The following is a 13,948-nucleotide window of genomic DNA, read 5'->3' as shown; positions in this document are numbered from 1 at the left end:
TAGGTCTGGGAGTGTAGCCCGGAGGTAGAATGGCTTCCAGGAACCCCAGTACCACCAAAAAAAAAAAAAAAAAAAAAAAAGGGATGCTCGATGGAGACCATTTCACTTTCCTGGGTATTATCTGGGTTCTTGCAGCTGGCTGCAGGGTACCTGTGCCCTGTTTAAACCTGGCACTGTTTGAATGGCACTTGCTCAGGGCCAGTGATTATCTGTTCATAAAGAAAACAGCCATGATCTTGGAAAAGGTTCATGGACAGTGGGTTTCAGGGCACCACGGTGTCCTGACAGGTAGATTTTGGTTGAGTATATGAATAAGGACACCGGCTCAGTCTCCTCCTCGGCTTCATTCTGCCACGGTGAGTCTGTTCCCTAGGCTAGTTGTGGGTAATGCAGGGAGAAGAAATAACTTCCCAAAAGAGCTACCGATTTTAGGAGGGCTTTAGGGGCAGAAAAGCTTGCTATCTGAAGTAACACTTCCCGTTGGTTGACTTAGGTCTTAACCCAGTCTTCTTTTTATTTAAAGTATTAATTCCCAGTGAACTCACACTCTGGGATCATCTAAGTTTTCTCTTTTTCTAAAGCCTTCCAGATCCTTTCTTAGCCCTACATAAAGGGGGCAGGAGGAGAGAATTTGAAGTTATTGTTTTTCTGGGGAGAGCTAAAAGAGAAATACAATCTAGATAAAGTGAAGGAGGGATGGCTAACATACAACTCTTTTGCACTCTCGCATAGAGTATTAAAATGCTCATTTCCAAAATGACTAAGGGGCGTGAGCATGACTGAGCGTGCGGCTATGATCACTACAGGATACCTGAGAGCGTGGCTGTGACCGGGCTTGGGTCACGGTGCAAGCACCAAAACACCACGACTGAGAGCTCCTTGTTAATGCCGAGCCTCGTGACTATAAAGAATGAGTCAGTGATTCTGTAATGGGAATTAGGTTGAACATTAGTCATACCCAAGAATGACCATCAAACAGGGAGGTGGGCAGGTGTGATCCTACTTCTCATCTAAGTTCTTGGACTAGAAATATTTTCAGGACAATAACACCAAATATTTTTGTAAGGTTTTCTTCCTTCCTCCTCTATGTGAGTGAGATACTAGGAGTTGAACCCAGAAGCATTCTATCTCCGAGCTATACCCCAAACTCTTAAAAATTTTGAAATAGGGTCTCACTCAGTTGCTGAGCGTCTTCCTAAATTGCCGAGGTTGGACTTTAATCTGCAAGTCCCGTCTCAGCCTCCCAAGTACTGGATTACATGTGCGCACCGCCATTGTCTGGCTTTAGTCTCTGTAACAAAATTGTACAGTAGATATTCTCTCTTATAGCAAAATTTGGTTCAACATGATGCTAGGTGAGAATCAGCAATTCACACCAGCTTCAAGGCTTTACATGTCTGGGTATCCCCAGCAGTCCGTCCCTTTCTAGCAAAGATAGTTTTCTGGTGTGGATAGTTCTCCCTGAGGATTCCTCCTAGCCCCACTGACAGGCTGCTGTGTGTACTACCATCATTTTCCAGAGTCATGCGAAACGCGAGTCAGAACCAGACTTCTGCAGGGCCCAGAACATTCAATCCAACTTTACGGCTGATAGAAAATGGCTCCTTCCTGTGGGGCTGGCTTCAACACAGAAGAGGGGACCCGTGGGAATGACAATGGATGAGCTGGAAGCATTGACCTCCGCTTCTTTATTCAACCAATGTTACTTGGCACCTCCTAAATGCCAGGAACTACAACTACAAATGTACAATCTTAAACCTCAAGAATATTTCCCATCCCCAAAGGGCCGATGTGGGAAGTTTTAGGCATGCCATTTTTGTACCTAGTCTCCTGTGTGGACATAGGCTGCAGAAAAATGAAGGTTGGAACCTTCTTGTCCAGGTTAGAGAAATAAGCTAGGTATTTAATAATGGATTCAAGATTTCCAGTTCAACAGACACTAGTCAAGACTTACAACTTAATTACTGGATCAACAAATACTGGATACTTCAGCAGTGGACTGGTCAGAGCCCCCCCCCCCCCCCGCCTTTGGCCTTAACAAAATTATTAAAATGCTCCAGATGTGAAGATGTCTTATTTAGGTCACAAAAACTTAAGTATGATATATTCCTTCCATTTTTAGAAAAAAATATATAAGCATTTCTCCATTGATTTCTAAGTTCACTTTTTAAGTTTGTAATAATGCTGACAATCACCGCAGCTTTCAGTAACTACTGTTCAAATTGTGGCCACAAGAATTCTATAGAAGGCTTCAAGATAAACAAATAGGAGTGTTCTAAAGCTGTAGGCCCTCAATAGAAAAAAAAACTCTTCTAAAAAGAAAACCCTTTAAGTTGATTACATACACAGAATTGCAAAAGAAAAAAATTCTTGAAATAAAACTGAGTTCAGCACGCGCACACGCGCGTGCACACACACACATACACACACACACATTCCCCCCCTCCCCCCAAATTAATCACACACAGCCGAAGGATCAGGTCTCTCTAACTCTTGACTGGGGGAGAAAAAGAGTTTTAGGTGTCTAGATGACAAATTATTGTACCACCATTGGTTTGTAAGACAAGTTATCAGAAATGAGGCTAGCAATTTACAAGCAATGTTAGTCACAAGCTCTCGTTGGACAGGCTCTACATCATACTCTCCCAGGTCTCTTACATTCCCTACAGGACTTTCAGTGTTCAGGAGATACTCAGAAAATGTCTGTTGAATAACCAAATGCCTAGCAGATCTTAGAGTCTAATTTTTAAAAGAAAATAGCGTATTCCCTGAGACAAGTGAAACGCTTCTTTGTGTGTGTGTGGTGCTTAAGCTTGAACCCAGGGGTGTTCTACATCGGAGCTACACCTCTGACCTTACTCTTTTTATTTGGAAACAGGGTTGTGCTTAATTGCTGGGAGGCTTATAAAACTAAGCCTGGCTTCAAGCCTGTGATCTTGTCTCAGCCTCCGAAATACAACCATGCACCACCACGCCTGGCTGCTTTTTAATTTTGCTTTCAAAATTAAGAATGTTTTTGTTTACTTGAAGTCCATTTGTATTAATAATCCTACTTAAAAAGTTTGGAAAATTTAAGGTATCAAGACTACTTGATAGACAAGAAAATGACATGTGGCTAATTAAAAAAAAAAGAGGTGGATTGTTTTGCTGTGCTAAATTAAATTTTAGGATTTCAAAATAAAGATATGCCTGACCACCAATTAATAGAAAAGTACCCTTTTATTGAGAGGTAAGACAAGTGTATTTACAATATTGAATTGTTAGATTATATAATAACCTGACCATGAGACTTTTGAAAGCAGCAGTATCCCAGGGATTACAATTTGTTAAGGGGGGAAAATAAAACATTCCAAATATGTTTCTGTTACAGAAAATACATTTGAAAAATGACAGAAACACTTAAGGCTAAGTAGTATTTGACCTTTTCCTCCATCGCTACAGGAATAATCAAAGTACATTTTTTTGTACATTTTTTTGTCCGAATGACAGAGGCTGATTTTGAAAGAGAAGAAACAATAGGATGGAGACCTGTCAGAAGGCTAGTGTTTCCACACAGGGCTCCATCTAGGTCCTCAGTAGGACATGCGCAGTGCTGACCCGCAGTCCCAAGCTCACGGCTGCTCCGGGCTGCTGACCACTGGCAACTGAAAACTGCTCGGGCCCCGGCCTGACCATGGACTAAGAGGTTAGCAAACCTCTTGAAGTCCAATGATGCTTTCTGCAATAGGGTTGCTGAAAGAGGGATCTCTGTTACAGTACAAAGAGCACTTTGATAGAAATTCTTGTCTACAAAGAAGTTAAATGATACAGAAGTTCCTTACACTAACAGATATGGTTCTCACTCTAAAAAGAGAGCAGTATCTCACCACTAGAGATTACATGGGTCAGTCAAAAATATGGGTAAGGGTCCTATACAGGGTACCTGAAGTCAGTTCTCAAAGTATATACATTTGACACTCTCCCAGTAAGGATATGACTTTTTTGAAGAACATCAGACACAAGACTAGGTCTCTTGTTATTCCATGAACTGGTGAGGTAGGAGTCTCCATTTATCCCATTTTAACAGGTTACATCAGAAAGTCAAATGCAAGTACCAAAACCGACAGCCATCTACGAGACTGAACCATTGTGCAATAAACCAAGTCTCCTTCTACAGATGGGTAAGGTCGGGAGTTCTCTGCACATCAAGAAATTTAAATAAAATAACAAATGCTGTAACAGATTTTGCAGGTATGTTTAGAAATAAATAACACAAGTCTCAATTATGACTTTTTGTATATTAAAAATTTGCAACTGTTAAAAATAAATAGTGTGAGCCTTAGGAGGAGAGCACATAGTCCTGCAGCTAGGAGATGTGCTCCTACATCTACCACAGGAGCTGCCACCTCGGAAAACTAAAGAAACCTGAGCTGCTTCTTGCTGTCAATTAGCCGTGGAGGGAAAGAAGAAAAAAGCCACATTGCTTAGTGTGCCATGTACTGAAGAAGAAACCATAGCCATTTTAATTCTAGGGAAACAACGTCAGCAGGTGAATTTGAGCATTTTCTCCACCAACGCAGGGTGAAGAGTGATCGAAGGAAGCATGTATCCTGTATAATGACTTTTGCATGTTATGAAAAGGCTGGGAATTAGGGAAAACTCAGTGGACACGAAGAGCCCTTAAAGCACAGGTACAGGTTTAACTTTTTAACATGTTACATGTTTTAAAGTAAACATGGCTAAAAGGAATTTTAATTAATGTAAAACAAAGCAATAAATCACTGTTAAGTTTAAAAATGTAAAAGGAAAGTACATAGTAAACACACTTCACGGCACGGGAAAATCCTCTTGGTTTGCATCATTCAGTATCCTGGAGACTTGAATAGAGCGAGCTACGGAACAGGACACGTCACGGTCCGGTCTGTTAGATGCCGACGCGTGTCGAGCAATAGAGACCACGATGGTCAAACTCGGCAGAGGGACGAGGATTTCCAGTGCTCCTGACCAGAATGGCGCTTCCTCACTGAAAGCTTAGGGACTGAACGCTAGTAAAGAATGGTCTCTGTATTCCAAAAGTGTCTAGTTCATATTTTCATCTGGCTTCAAAAGATAAGCTTCAAAAGAACCACAAGTTTTATTTAACCACATTTACAAAAACAGAGTGACTGACACATGAAAACCGGGTTTTCCTTGGGTGCAATACATTAAAATGACATAATCCGATCCAACTCATGCATCACTTTCTGAGACGGTGCAAATGGGAACAGTGTCTCCGTCACAGTAGACCTGTCTAAAAAACTAATGCCATGACTGCTCCTGAGCCTTTAACATAATAATAGCAATAATAATGATAATAAAAAGTAACAGGCACCACAGTTCTTTCGGGCTGGCTGTGTTCTGCACACTGTGAAAAGCCAGGAGAAGTGGCCTTGTGGCGTCTCAACACGCATCGTGGCATGGGTTTCGTTTCCCTCGGTTGGCTGGCTGACCGCTCAGATCACTTGGTTAGAAGCCTGTTCTCGTTCTGTTGGTACTTTGTAGGCTATACGTTTTAAACTTCTGTAAAGAACATGAGAAGCTATTTCATGTAATTTAATTTTGTGCTGAATATTCTTCAAAGGATTTTATAAATAATACACTATTTTAAACGAGTCTTCAAATTCTCTGGTTGTTATACCATGTTGTTGCTCTCTCCAACTTTATCTACAAACTGTAAGAAGAAAAATAGATCATTACAGAGTCTACAGCAGAGTCTATAGCATTAAGAACATTCTCTCAGTATCTCATACGCTGATTAAAAAATTCAGTTTCACAAGAAGATTTGTAGCGGTTTACGGTATGACTGACGATGACCAAGCCGGTCTTGGCACCTCTTGACACAGGGGTGTGCACAGGGCTTTTTCAGAGCTGTTTTTGTATGACATGTTACAGACATGGGCTTAAGGGTGCAACATGGAAAATGCAACACGATGAGCAAAACAACTGCATAAGATGAAGTCGGTGCCGCTAGCTCAACAGAAAAGAAAAAAGAAAACAACCAAAAACCCAAATGTCGGCCACTCATGCATTAATGAACCCAAGAAGATATTTCAACTGACCATTACCGTGGGTCTCTTCTGGGCCTACGTAGTCTTTGAACAAACAGATTTAACTCCATTAAGTTCAATAATTAACAACAGCTATTGACTAAAAAACAACTTTAAATGTGTTTTCTGGACCTCAGACTGCAACTGGTAATGGTATTAAAATAGATCTGATGATGCAGACACCAACTTATAGTTATTCAATATAAACTTCACCACACCGATGCGAATGGTTACCTCCCTCGGTTGCTCCATCCCCAATAGGAAGCAGTTTGGTTTTGACCGGCACTACAGGTGACGGCTAAAGATCGAAAGGAAGTACAGAACTGGTGCAGATACTAAGTTATATGATTCACCTGGTCACGATATCAGGCTCTAGCCATCATCTGGCCATTGCTTTCAGGACACTGTTCACAATTTTATTTAAGCATTTATAATGAAGTAGTAATGACAGGAAGCGTTATTCTATTGGGTGTGCACTTGTGCAGATGAACTGCAGAATCCTTAAATTAAGGCCACACATAATGACTACGGCTCTTTAGAAATTTTAGTAGATTCAAAAGTCGGCCTAGATACATATACGTGTATATTACTACCGTATGAGTTTGGAGATACAGGCAAAGGAGGTCAGGACATATTCCTTTTAAGCCTAGATTCCAACATTTTACAGGTTCACAAACGAGTGACTGACACACAAAACTAAACTTGCTGGAAAAGTATTCATGGCTTTGCTAGAATTTATGGTAAATTTCAGGGTAAAACTGTACAACACACGCTTTACAAAGGTAACCTGGAGTATCTACGTTGTCTTGGCTATACGAATCCAAATTAAAAACCAAGCCAGGGATGAAATGGGACTGGGCTTACAGTGGTGCTTCTTTTCCTATGGGCAAGCTACCCTTTAGCTCTGAGAAATGTAGTCAACGGTATGGAGGGGCCTTTAATCTAAAACATCTATAAAAACCTGTCAAAAGCTTCACAAAGTTCATGGATTCCATGGACCTAACTAGAATTTGAGGTCTTTTAAGTTTGTCTCTAAAGCCCAATTACCCTGATTGCTCAGGAAAGACTTGGAACTGTACAATCTATTCAAAGAAGCTGATGGCCCAAGGTGACTTCTGACATGGGTCCTCTAGAGCCAAAAGGATTAATCGCAGGTCAGCAGGACTCCAGGTTACCCAGATTCTTTAGAATTTAAGGATCTCACTTAGTGTTAAAACTTGAGGAGGCTGGCTACAAAGAGTTACTTGGCGTTTTTCTGAGATAGACCAAGTTCTTCCAGGTCAACAAATGCCATCCTTCCTCGCTTCCTGCACTTTTTTCGTTTATTTTCAGTGTTGGAGGTCAAACCTGGGGCCCTGAGCTTGATTGCTGGGCAAGTGTTCTCCAGCCCCGACCTATTCGATTAGAGAAAATGTCTTGAGTTTCCACTGTAGGCCAGCTGTTACGATGGCACTGGGGATAGGAGAATGGCTGACACATAATCTATCTCTGCCTAAAGGATGGAACTTCCATCTGGAAGCCTTGTTTTTGACGATTAAAACAGGCAAATGCTACCAGACACAGGTATGCACAGGGGTGCTGTAGAATCATACCACAAGCCAGCCACACCACTTCAGGAGAGCTTTTTCTGAGGGGATAATACATGATTTGAATTCTGAAAGGACTTCGGAGCTGCTTCTAAGAGGCAGGACAACCCTCAAGCAACCAGAGTACTACCAAATATTTGTTGAATGAATACTGAATTAAGAGAAGAAATTTTACTTCTGTGGACATCGCTGGGAATAGTATCGCATCCTTTGATTTCCAGCATGAGAATGCTTTATGTAACTGTCTTAATCCGTTCAACTTGGTGATGCAATCTGAGAAAGAAATTAAGTGCTAGAAATAATGGTTTCCACTCCCTAATATTGCTTTTAAAATTAGAGATTACGGAAAAGTTAATTGAAAAATGCCAAAGAGAGATGGAGCACGGCATTTTCAATCTGAGTCACGTGTAAGAAGGGAGAACACTCAAAATGAACGGTGAAACGGAATGCTACTTCTTATACAATGATTACTTCTGGTGATCATGGTAACCATGATCTATAGGGTGCATTATTTACATCATAATAAAAACTCACCAATTAGTCATGTGTCAATTACTTAAATTTCTGGAAATAAAAAGCATGAAAATGTGTTCTTTTTTTGGTATAAAAAAACAGACTGCCCCAAACACGACTACTTACTGATCTAATCCCAGGTAGATTTAAGACGGATCCAAGCACCGGCACTCTTCTGACAAACCCAACGACCACAGGGAAGAAGCCCCTGGGGAGAAACGCAGCTTTTAGCACCAAGCTCGAGCTCTAACCAACCAAAAAGAGAGTCCTGTTCAAACTGTGGATGTTTAGAGTTACCACAAATGCATTTCACAGATTTTTGATTATTGGTTAAAAATCCGAGGACGCTATAAAGTAGCGCAGCTGCATTACATGCTCGGATGATGAGCTGCCTCGGGCTGCCTGCTGCTGAGCTCAGCGCTGTGGGGTCACGTGGGGTGACGCTGATCACAGAGCGAGCTCCGACAGGAGCAGGGCTCCGACAGCTACCAGGGCCTGGGCGCGGACCAAGTGCAGGACTCTGACGGTCACAGACCCAGAGCGCGCCGACATTCAACCCAGCTGACAAGACTACCTGCCAGGTGGGAAGCCTCACTTCGGTCACATATTTTGGTAAAAATGTAAACCTACAAAAGTAACTGTGTCTAAGCAGTTTAAAATTAACTGGGGATCAGTTAAGCCACCTCTACGTAGGAAGAAAAGGAAATAGTTTAAAAAATGCATAGGAAATAAACTTCTGGGTCTTCAGGTGGTATACAGGAACAGAAATGCTACAGTGGGAAGAATTCAGGACTACTGCAGTAAGGTCCAATTTTGACTCTGCAGAAAGTCCAAAAACAGGGACTACAGGAGAGTTAAATGCAAAGCAACATTTTTAAAATTAGAGAAACAGGTCTTTTGTTGATAACATATGTTTATGTTTCAAAACATCTGCTAATCTGTATATGCACCAAGCAAATTACCGTCAAGTGAACTACCACTTAGCTAAGAACTACAGATTTTGCATAAAAATATCTACTTATCTATTTAACGTAATCTATTACCCTGAGTGAAAATACAATATATAGTACTTTAAAATGGTGACTAAATAAAATTTATTGCGTTGAAAATACTTTACAAGTAGCTGATACTTTAGTATAGGCTATCATTCACATTTGGCAAACAGTTTTATAGATGACGGACCTAAAACGGTAAGAAAAAATTCAACCTAAACAAAAATCCACTAAAGGAAATGGTCATCTTACTCACACAGTTGTAAATGTCTGGTGGTTTTTTTTTGCAAAAATTATCTGACGTACGGGTTTATTGAAAGAGAAAATAAAGTGGTTGTCTCACCTGAACAAGAGAAAGAATCCATAAATTTCGAAGATCATCCCAATCAAAGGCCAACCAATAAGGACCACAAATACGCCGCCCAGGAAAAAGCCCGTAGCTTTCATTTTATGTTTTTGAAAAAAGAATCTGAACGTCCTTTCTAAACCAATTACAAAGGCCAAGCCAGCCACAAATAAGACCTGAGAGAGAAAATCAGCATAGAAAAGGTAAACACCAGTGCACACGTCTGCAAAGTCAGGCCAAAGCTAACGATAATAAAGAGCCCGTCTGCCTGCCTGGCTGTAAGCTGGGCAGCCGGCAGTGTAAGGCTGCGTACCAGGAGGCCGCGGCAGGCCGGGCTGTGGCTGCGCTGCACCCGCTTGCTCCTCTTTCAGCCCCATTAAATGGAAACACAGAAAGAGAGAGGGGAGAAGGTGCAGGGGCACCTGCGCAGGGGGCGTCTCCCCAGCTCAGCTGTAGCTGGATGGGCGGGCTCAGTGGATGTTGCCTACAGGTATCCTGCTTCTGCAATTCTGCCCACAGGCTATGGGGATGCCTACAGGGGGGAGAAATATGGACAGGGCTAACTCGATGGCAGGGCAAACCCTGCAAAGCCACAAAGAATCCAGTCTCACTAAGTCCCGCACACATGGTGGCAACAGAAATAAAAATACAGCCAGGTAATATTTTAAATATTCTGTATATTCTATTATTCATGGGCTAGAAATAATAATCTATTAAAAGTTTGCTTTTTTTTCTGTCTTTTAGTCCCCAAACTTCTCTCCCCCATTAACTTTCTTCAGAGAAAACTATTTCTTGTAGATATATATATATATATATATTAGGCCTCATGGTTAAGCTTCACATTCTTGGATACCAATACTATTTATATCATTTATTAAAACACCAATTTTGCTACCCTTCATCTTTCCCAATTAAAAGCCCAATGGTATGTGCTTCAAAAGATTCCTAATCATTGGCCAGCGACTTTGCTGCCTTCTCAGAAGGGTCCTTCCTCTGGAGCTCTTATGCCGCACACATGCAGAGCTAGCACACAAAGCCTACAAGACCCACCTCGCCAAGCAGGCCCACTGATACTACGCACTTTTAAGAGGTTATTAAAATGGGCTTCTGCCACACAGTTCAACAAATGTGAATCTCAGATGCTTATAGTCAAAACATTTTAATACATCTTAATAAACACATGGGACTATCAAGTCACCTATGCTGAATTCCTATCTAGAGGCAGCCTTCCTTTAATCTAGTTTAAATCAAATAACAAACACGTAACAGTAGTTATGGAATTCGAAAACATCACTTAGTGTTTATCTTTTGTTTAAACAGAAAGCTGACAGGGTGCATTCCTGATGGAGACAGAGAACATAATAGTAATGACACAGGCGTAAGAGTGAATTATTGCTCCCTAACTTGACAGCAAGTAATAATGTGTTTTGGAGTTCAAGTTTCCTAATGAACTTAGTTAAAATATATATTCAAATACTCACATTTCCAATAGCCAGTAGTGCTTTGTCAAAAAAGAGAATCATTCCAAAGAATAGGAAAAACACTCCAAATCCTGTTAATCCCATTCCAATTTCTGCAATATAAGTCATAGGGTTAAGGGTAGAGAAAAATTAAAATCACATCAACATCCCTGTACGCACATAAAACGTTTCAGTTTTTCCTTTGACTGATATAAGAAAACAGGTCCCGAGCAATGCAAGTTAACTTACAGTGACACTCACTAAGGTCTATAGCAAACTGAGTTCACATCAGAAGTAACCTCAGATGTAAAATATGAGTGCAAACGACTAGCCCTTATATGAAAGAGAGCATTTCTCACAAATACACCCATAATAGAAAAGATAAGTCAGGATGTTAAACTCCTGGTTATGTTTTTTCCCCTCCCAAGAACCTCATCTAAAGGGGTCAACAGGCTCCAACTGGCCTCGCTGCGCTCTTTTCTCATCTCCAGGACCTCCTTCCTCCCTACGCTCGTCCGCTCTCAGGGGCCCCTCGTGGAGCGGCCTTCTTCCCACCAGCATCATCTCAGCTACATGAACTTAGCCTCCTCTTGCGCAGTCTCATCATCACACCACTGCTAGCAGTTTGGAATCTTAGGCACAATCTGACTAACAGTAGCATTGCCTTCCTCTGTCCTTTAAAAAACATACAATAAGAAAGAATCCAATGGGATAGCAACAGTACTGAATAACTCATTGAATACAATGGCTGAAGCTGTTCAACACAGGAGCTGCCCCTGTCCTGCCACCCTGAAAAAAAAAAATTTTTTTTTTTTGCCTTTGTGGAGTGATATTAATTTTATTATAGAATCTCTTAGAAAAATCATGAACTGCCATTTACTCTACTGGGATCAATGCTTGGTCACTGTCTCCCAAAACTTCAATTCCAGAATAATCCTGGCAAATCACCTGAATGCTGGCCAGTCTCTTGCAGTTAAAGACAGACTGAAAAATGCAATTTGAATGTAAAAAAGCTTTTGGTTCACTAGTCATTTCATGTTTCAGTCCTCGGTCTGGTCTCACCGAATTCAACAGCAAAGAGTAAAATTTCATCTTCCTTAGAACTTAATGCAGTGAGAAGGCGCCTTCCTATTTTTCTCACAGTCTAACCCCACCCCATTTTGTTCTTTTGAAAGATATCAGACATTTATCCCTGTAAGTCTTCAATAGTAGAGAATCTTTGCGCAGAATAAGTAATTCGTGTTTTTATATATAACATCATAGACCCAGATCATTCTAAGATCTCAAAGTTTATATCATATCTTAGATGTTAGTGGTTACACTGAAATAAACTTTTCTGAGTCAGCAGACCTAAAATCTAGTCTTGTTTCTGTTGTTTCTCTCATGAGCATGCAAGGAACTTCATTATGCATCATTTAATTAATTAATTAATTAACTTTTGGTGGTACTGAGGATGGAACCCTTCTACCTCCGGGCTACACTCCCAGTATGAGAATTAAACACAATTACTCATATGGAATTTGCACAAGTGCTAGTAACTACAGCAGATCCAACCAAAGAAAAGACGCTGCACTTTTTCTGATCACAAGAGATTGAGGCTGATGGACCGCAATGTTCCCAAATGGGTACCTTCCCTGGGCCCCAGCAGGTGGCCCCAAGGTCCAGACCCGGTCCTGACTGGGAGCAAAGCAAGTCCGACTGGACTGACAGTCGTGTAGGAGACTGCAGTAGCTCTGTGAAACACAAAGATCATCGAGCCCATCAAGAGATAAGGACGCAGAGGGTTTGGGCAGCTCCGTAAACATAAACACTGCCGAGATCATCAGGAAGAGGCTGAGAGGTGAAAACGCAGTACTAGGAAAAGGAAACGGATCTCGGCGCTCAGAGATGCGCAGACCTGGAGAACTCTGGGAGGCAAAAAGGGACGCGCAAGTATAAAAAAAAAAAAAAAAAAAGCCCCAGAAACGATATGCAATACTGAGGAAAGAATTCCTTTATTGAAACACAACCTGGCTTCTCTTTCTTTCTCTTTTTGCTATTGTTGAAACTTTAGGGGGGGATAGGAGAAAAAGACAGTCATGGGAAGGGAAGTTTGGGAGGGGGCTTCCAATGGTGGCAAAAGGAAGATATTCAACATAAAACACTTTTTTCTTTTGTGTGGGTGTGTGTGTGTGGTGGGGGGGGTTCTGGAGATTCATCGCAGGGGCGTTCCACCTCTGATCCACACCCCCGGCCCTATTTTATCTTCTTCATTTTTGAAACACGGCCTCACTAAGTAGCTGAAGCTGGCCTCTCTAACCTGCGATCCTCCAGTCTCAGCCTCCCAAGTACCGGGATCACCGGCGTGCGCCACCACGCCGGGCTCCCTGCACCTTCCCATAGAGGAGCCCCGAGCAGGTGGCCGATGACCGCCGCCTCCCACCCGGCCGAGCGGCCGGGACTCGTGGAGGAGCCCAGGGCGTCAGGTGCAGAACACACCAAACTTTCTTCCGAGGCGGTCCCGAGACAAAGGGCGGGACTGGGCCCCGGGCTAACGGGGCTGGCGCACTCGGGGGCCCCTGCCCGCCCGGCCCCGCCGCCCCAGGCCGCCGCCCCCCAGCCCATTCATTGCCCAAGGAGGCGCGGGCCCGGCCGGGCGGGGCGGGGCGGAGCGGCCCCGGGCGCCGCTTACTCTGCGTGTCGGTGAGGGAGATCATGGCGGCGGTGTCGTGGGCGGCGGAGGGGACCTCGGCGAGCCCGGGCGGCGAAGCTGGGTCGGGACGATCGGAGCCGGGAAGCAGCCCCGGAGAGAGCCGCCACGTCTTCCGGAAACACGCAGCCGCCCCACCCCGGCACCAAGGCGGCCTCCCATTGGCTGAACGTGCCCCCGGCGCCGGCCAATAGCCCGAGGTCTTGTTCCGCGCTGCTCCGGTTGGCCACGCCCCTTGGCCAATGAGAGGAGGCTCTGGCTTGTGATTGGTTGCGCGTGCGGACCCGGAAGGGCGGA

General features: G+C 42.9%; 1 protein-coding gene across 1 annotated transcript; it reads right to left on the bottom strand.

Annotated features, from left to right (window-relative positions):
• Nucleotides 1–5,650: 5,650 nt before the first annotated feature.
• Nucleotides 5,651–13,658, bottom strand: GOLT1B (golgi transport 1B; the record flags this gene model as incomplete). The annotated part of the gene is made up of 5 exons (XM_080705564.1): nucleotides 5,651–5,689; nucleotides 8,291–8,372; nucleotides 9,500–9,678; nucleotides 10,984–11,075; nucleotides 13,634–13,658. 5 exons carry the CDS (start codon nucleotides 13,656–13,658, stop codon nucleotides 5,651–5,653), a joined length of 417 nt encoding a protein of 138 aa, XP_080561690.1.
• Between the last annotated feature and the right edge of the window lie 290 nt (nucleotides 13,659–13,948).

Source organism: Muscardinus avellanarius, assembly GCF_963383645.1.
Source record: "Muscardinus avellanarius genome assembly, chromosome: 11".
NCBI classification, from domain to species: Eukaryota; Metazoa; Chordata; class Mammalia; order Rodentia; family Gliridae; genus Muscardinus; species Muscardinus avellanarius.
Note: the sequence above shows the minus strand (reverse complement) of the source record. Positions and strands in the feature narration are given on the sequence as shown.